This window comes from Corylus avellana, chromosome ca7 (genome assembly GCF_901000735.1).
Source record: "Corylus avellana chromosome ca7, CavTom2PMs-1.0".
Classification (NCBI taxonomy): Eukaryota; Viridiplantae; Streptophyta; class Magnoliopsida; order Fagales; family Betulaceae; genus Corylus; species Corylus avellana.
The window spans coordinates 28,958,071-28,964,955 of NC_081547.1; the positions used below are offsets into that span (position 1 = coordinate 28,958,071).

The window sequence follows — 6,885 nt, forward strand, 5'->3', positions numbered from 1 at the left end:
AGCCAATAGTACCCTTTATTCCAACTGTGCTAGTTTGATTTTGGGAAACATCATTTGTTGTAGAGAGGATTCTTGCCAAACCAAAATCACTTATTTTAGCAATCATGTCATCGTCAAGAAGAACATTGCTTGGCTTCAAATCACAATGAATGATTGGTATTTCACAATGATCATGAAGATAATTTAGTGCAGAAGCTACATCAATCGCAATATTTAGTCGTTGAAGGAGGTTCAAATAGCTTGGTGGGCTTCCACTGTCTCTATCATGGTGCAGCCACTTGTCTAAGTTTCCATTTGCCATGAATTCGTAAACTAGTGCTTTGAATTCATTGCCATTATAGTCCACGCTTGAGCAACAAGTTAAGATCTTCACAAGATTTCGATGCCGTATATTTCTTAACGCATTGCATTCCGCTATGAAACTTTTGGAAGCTCCTTTTTGTTGAAGGTTCAGTACTTTCACAGCAACCATCTTTTTTTCTTGACCAATAATTCCTTTATATACGGAGCTAAAACTACCAGATCCAATTAAATTGGTAGGAGAAAATCCGTCAGTAGTTTGATAAAGCTCCTTGTAAGAAACATTTGAAAGAAAGTTGGTTTTGGGGAGTGTAGAAGATGATTCTTTTTTTGATTTTCTCCGCCTATAAAGGACAAGAAATGATGAAAATAGAATAAAACATAAAACCCCACTAACAATTATGGCAGTTAATTTGAATACATGAGATTTTTCTTCCTTCATAACTTCGACATGGCATGCTTGTAGTTTTAGTTCTCGGATACCTCCACAAAGCTTTTTATTTCCTATCACTGATATTCCACTTGTATTTCGAAAGACCCCCTCGGTTGGTACCTCCCCCACCAAATTGTTAAATGAAAGATTCAAATACAACAGAACAGAAACTTTTTGTAGATCTTTGGGAATTATTCCTGAAAAGTTGTTTCGTGAAAGATTTGCATAGTGAAGGTCTTTCAAGGATGCCAAAGATGGAGGAAGGTTTCCTTCAAACGAATTACCTTGCAAGTAAAGATTCTGCAAACTCAAGCAATTTCCAATGGTTTCAGGAATCTCACCAAGGAAATTGTTTTCAGAGACATCAAAATAGTAAATATTTTTCAAATTGCCTACTTCCATAGGTAGGATGCCCGTTAATGAGTTGTGTGATAAGTCGAGTCTTAGTAATTGAGTAGAAAGACTCGTTTCGGGTATGGCTCCGCTAAGGTTATTTTTTGAAATATTTAAAAGCTGCAAACTCTTGCAGTTTCCAAAACTTGATGGAATGCTCCCTTCCAATTTGTTCTGATATAAATTAAGATCGACCAATCGAGTGAGGTTGCCTAGAGATGATGGTATATCCCCCAACAATCTATTTCCAGAAAAAAACAATCCTTGCAACTTTTGTAACTTCCCAAAATAAGTGGGAATGGTGCCTGTGAACAGATTTTCCTCCATGCCGAAGATTCTTAAGTTGATGAGATTCTCTAATGTTGCAGGAATAATTCCAGATATTTGATTGCCACCAACATATAAACCACTGAGTTGTTTCGACAAATTTCCTATAGAATCAGGTAAACTACCTCCAAAATTGTTAAGAGAAAAATCTAGCGCTTCCAGTTTGGTGCAGTTTTCCAAAGATGTTAAGAAATCCAAGTCCTTGGCTGAATTAATTCCAAGATTATTTCCACCAATAGCTAAAACAAAGAGATTTTGCAGGTTGCCTAGATCAGTTGGAACTTGTCCCACGAAATTGTTTGCGGAAAGATAAAGAAATTCAAGCTGGGAAGCATTGGATAGTGAAACTGGGATTGGACCAGAGAATTCGTCATAACCGATGTTCAAGTTTCGGAGATTAGAGAGAGTGAGGCCTATATTGGCTGGAAGAGTGCCATTAAGTCGGTTATTACCTCCGACTTCAATGCTCTTCAGAGTTGATATATTGAAAAAGGAATAAGGGAACGTACCAAACATATCATTTTCCACAACTCCGAAGTAAACTAACCTTTGCAAATGACCCATTTCATCTGGAATATTTCCCACGAAATAATTAAGCGAGAAGTCAAGTGCTTGGAGTGAAGAAACATTTCCCAGAGAAGGTGGGATGCCTCCTGTCAAATGATTTGTGGAAACGCCAAGAAACACAAGCCTCTTTAAAGAGCCCAACTCAACAGGAATATTCCCAGTAAGATTATTCATTTTGAAGTCCAAGAATCTGAGTTGAGGACAGTTGGTGAAGTTGCTTGGAATTTCCCCTGCTAACAAGTTACTGCTAAGATTGAGACGTTTCAGCCGGAAGAGATGAGTGAGTTGTTGTGGAATTTCGCCATGTAAGAAGTTGCCTGAGAAGTTGACGAAACTAAGAAAGCTGAGGTTGCCAATGTAAGGTGATATGGATCCACCTAAGGTATAGCCCGATAGTTCCAAGCCCGTAACTCTTTGATGCTTGCGGCCGCATGTAACTCCCTGCCAGTTGCACAAGTGGATGGAATCATTCCAAGAGGTGAAGATGTTAAATGGGTCATTGGGTATCATTTCTTTGAATTTGAGTAGAGCCACACGATCTGTCTCGTTGGTTGGAGAGGCCGCAGCAGTAGCGGCAGGTTGGAAGCATAGGAGGGTCATAGAAAAGAGAAGAAGGTATGTAGTGTATAGTATAAGTGCAGGTAATAAGTTGCGGGTATGAAGCTTCATTGGAATGGAGAGAAGGGAAGCAGAGTATTTGTGAGATATTGTGCGAGGTAGAGCAAGATCTTTGTAGGACTCACTTAAGAACGCGTGAGAAGTGGGCCAAAAGGAATTGTTACAAAGACCGAAAAGACTTCACTAGCATGAAGTGGCCGTTCCATACGCGCGCATTAATGGATCTAATTGAAGTAGTTGTTGAAAACCAATATTGTGATAATTGGGTTCAGGAAGCTGGAGGTGTCTGACACTAGGAATAACGATACAGTGTCTCTCAGCGTCGTGAGCGAGAGAAGTGAACGAATGAGCCTAGTTCACCCACTGGACAAGGCCCACTAAAGAATCCGATTTTTATGGGCCACTAAAGATTCCGTTTGTTAGGCCCACAAAGACACGGAAGCACGAGGCTCTATATCCGACTAATAAGTCGTTAAACATTTCGTTTTGATAAAAAAGAGAGGCCTTTCACGTGTCCGTACATAACCAACGAGCCAGCCATGTCATCGTTCGACGACTCATTCACTCAACCCGGCGACGACTCGGTACCCATGGCCGGGTCGACTCGTCCGTTCGACGACGACGGCTACATAGGCTACGACCCGCGCCTTCCCTCCCAGCGATTCGACTCGTTCACTGCTACTCACTTCGCCGACTCCGACTCAGTCAAGGACTCGGCCACCGACTCGCCGATCTTCCATGATAACAATAACAACAACAACAATTACTCTTTCTCTGCCGGAGATGACGAGTTCGTGTCGCAGCCAGAGCCGGAGATCTACGCCGGAGCGAACGGCGAGGGATTCGATGGAGGGTTTGGTGGATCGGACGGTCCGGTTTTGCCTCCTCCGGCCGAGATGGAGCCTGAGGAGGGCTTCGCTCTCAAGGAATGGAGGAGGTAGGGTTTCGGTTTTCACTTTGCTTGTCTTGGATTTAGAAATTTTACTGTGTATCCGTATTCCTTCGAACTGATTACGTTAGACTTGTGGTCCGTTTGGTTGCCGAGAAAATGAAGGAAAATTGTCCTGGTTTGCGTTTCCATCTATCATGATTCAGTCACTTAACTCAACTAAATGCTTTTTTAGGTTCAATTTGGATTATGATTTAAATTTTGAGACAATGATCTTTTTAGTTATCTTCCTAAGATTCTCGTGACAGCCAAACAGAGAAATAAGTAAATTCAAATATTTCACTGAAAATTTATGGAAATTGATTATCATCTATGGATTAAGAGCTTTATTTTTTCATCTTTCTTACAACGTTCTGTTTGCTTAGTGAATTTGATGGAATCTTGTGGAGTAGTTGTATGGTTCATTTTTCGTGTTGGATTTGTGATGCACAGACAGAATGCGATCCAGCTGGCAGAGAAGGAGAAGATTGAGAAGGAGTTGTTGAACCAGATAATCGATGAAGCAGATGAATACAAAGTTGATTTCTACAGGAGGAGGAAGATCACCTGTGAGAACAACATAGCCACTAACAGGGAGAAGGAAAAGGTTTGTCGCTATTTGCAATATACTACTTAGTTACTTTCTTGATTAATATTTGGATCTATAGCTGTCTATTGTTTGCTTTGTTGTTTTGTTCTTGAATTACAAGATTAAAATCATTGTATATGATGACATGCTGCAAACATAATTTGGTGGTTATGTAATTGTTGAAATTAAGTAGTGGAAGAGTGTAGAAACTTGAAAATGTAGTTATAAGGATCACATTTGCTGTTTACTTCCACACGAGTGAAAACAAGATATGAGAGCTTATGGACTCTTGAAAGAGATAAATGTTGATTCTGCTTTGATTTGAAAAATGTGGGTTTCTTGTTAAATGCAGAACACCAGGAAAAATGCACTTACTGGTATTTTCAAGTAACAAATAATATGAAGTAGGCTGTTGTGGAGTTTGTTAATATGATACCTACTCTATTGTTGGTATCAAATATGATCATGGTTTAACTGTTATTTTCAAGTAACAAATAACTTTTTCCATGGGATTTACGTAAGAAAATTGTATGGTCAACTTTTTGAAAAGTGTTTTGTGTTTTCAAAGGAAAAAAACAATAAACATGCTTATTTTGAGAGAAATATATATATATATATATTCATCTGTGGAGGTTGATTTCTTATTTATAAAAAATAAATAAAATAATAGAGAGGCAGCCACTTGGTCACCCCTACAAGGCAAGAAGGGGTGGTCACGCAGCCGCTCCTTGTCTAGTTGGGGTGGTCAAGCAGCTAGTTGTGTCCTATTGGTGTGGCCAAGCAGCTACACTCTCTCCTCCATTGGGAGTGGCTGTGCAGCCACCTTTATTTCTTAAAATTATTATTTTTTAATTAGAAGTCAGCCTCTACACATGAAAAATAAACACATGTTCTCTCAAAATATTCCTACAAAATATTCCTATAAGATGGTGTGGGAAGTTTTCTAACAATTTTTTTTAAGTGTTTTGCATTTTGACAACATGAAAAAACCAAATGTCTCTGCCCTGTCCTTGTGTTTGAAAAAGTGTGTTTTTGTGTTTGAAAAGAGAAGACTTTTTTGGAAACTTAAGCAAACATAGCCCCAGTTTTCTGGTAACTTCATTATATTTACGGGGAGATCTCATATCTATTATTTTGGAAGTAGGTCACACCCTTACTTGATTTTGTAAATTTAGTTGCATACCCATGAACTAAAACTGAAGCAACTTGATTTTGTAGGTCACCATTACTAGATTTTGTAGATTTAACTGCATACCCATGGACTTAGAAAGGAAGCAACTTGGCTATGTGATCGATATGATAGTTTTGTACGACAGACTGGAGCATATGTTCTTTAGATCGCTCTTTCATTAAATGTCTCAAGATAGTAACGGTACTCCTTTTTGGGTAGTCGGACTCTTTACCCTTGTAATTTGTATTTTTTAGGGGTCACCTAGTACACAGATTGTGAACTTGCAGTGTCCCCTGTTAAGCAAACCACTTTTGTAGAACTCAATGTGACATGCGTGAATCCTGGAAGTTGATTAGCTGAATTTGTGCATGCCTGGGATTTTATTTATTATATGTATTTTGTTTAGTTGGTAATTGAGCTCAAGATTGGATGAATAAATTACTAGCAATTTGAGCAGCATATTATAAGGGAGCCATATGGAACCTATCTATCCAAATAATTTTTTACTTATCTAGTCACCTACTCGAGCAGGTGAGTCCCACGTGAGTTCTCTCACATTCGCTGCCATAATTGCCAACAATTTGCACAGGTGATCCTTATCCGCTAGGTAGTCTCTTTTGCTAAGCATTGAGGGGTGAAACTTGTACATATGAGGGAGTCTTACCTTAATTTTCTTAGATAATGAGCTTAATCTCTCTGACATATAAGATATCATGCAGTTACTCAGCTCTTTCCTTGATTGCATCTTTTTGGACTCGTATCTTCTTTTGTGTCAGTTATTTCTTGCCAATCAAGAGAAGTTCCATGCTGAGGCGGATAGGAACTACTGGAAGACCATTGCAGAGCTCATTCCTTATGAGGTGCCAGCCATCGAAAAAAAAAGAGGGAAGAAAGATCTGGAGAAGAAGCCTTCCGTTGTCATTGTCCAAGGTCCCAAGCCTGGAAAGCCAACTGATCTTTCAAGGATGCGGCAGATAATCGTAAAACTAAAGCACAACACACCTCCCCACCTGAAGCCTTCTCCGCCACCAGCACCAGCCCCTACAAAGAAGGATGCTCAAACCAGTGGCGCAGCTGCTGCAGCCGCTCCTCCCAAGGCCGCTGCTGTTGCGGCTCCTGAGACTGTTGTCGTTGCTTGATAGTTATGTCAGCCTTTGTAAGTCAGGATATTTTCACTGTAAGCGACTCTATTGTTAGGTTATATGAAATCAAGACCTTTGAACATCATCGCTGGGAATATTTGAATGTGCGAGGCTATTTTTTTTGTGTTTTTAATGTATAAATCTCGACTTATGGCCTCGAATATTAGATAATATTTTATCGTTGGTTTCAAGCTCTCTACTAAAGTTTGGTGCTTGGCAAAGCTTGTATGACTGAGTTGACTAGTAATTTACGAGAGACTGAAACGACTAGGATTTTTTATAATTGTAAAAGACTCGATACAGCCCATTGGGCCCCTACCTATCCGGGCACATGCTGGGCTAGATGAGCCCCATAGCCTCCTACAATTGAGGGATTGGCTGCAATCAATTCCAATCCGGAGTAAAAAGTTCATTTGA

General features: G+C 39.7%; 2 protein-coding genes across 2 annotated transcripts in view; one reads left to right on the forward strand and one right to left on the reverse strand.

The window, feature by feature from the left end:
* Positions 1–2,620, reverse strand: part of LOC132188133 (putative receptor-like protein kinase At3g47110) — a 2,940-nt gene extending 320 nt beyond the window's left edge. Inside the window, exon 1 of the mRNA XM_059602536.1 lies at positions 4–2,620. Within this exon, the coding sequence (XP_059458519.1) occupies positions 4–2,620 (2,617 nt within the window). The remainder of the gene's footprint in view (positions 1–3) is intronic.
* A 501-nt stretch (positions 2,621–3,121) lies between these two features.
* Positions 3,122–6,659, forward strand: LOC132188715 (clathrin light chain 2). Its single transcript, XM_059603244.1, has 3 exons — positions 3,122–3,575; positions 4,020–4,173; positions 6,103–6,659. Exons 1-3 carry the CDS (start codon positions 3,178–3,180, stop codon positions 6,463–6,465), a joined length of 915 nt encoding a protein of 304 aa, XP_059459227.1. The 5' UTR covers positions 3,122–3,177; the 3' UTR covers positions 6,466–6,659.
* The last annotated feature ends 226 nt before the right edge of the window (positions 6,660–6,885 follow it).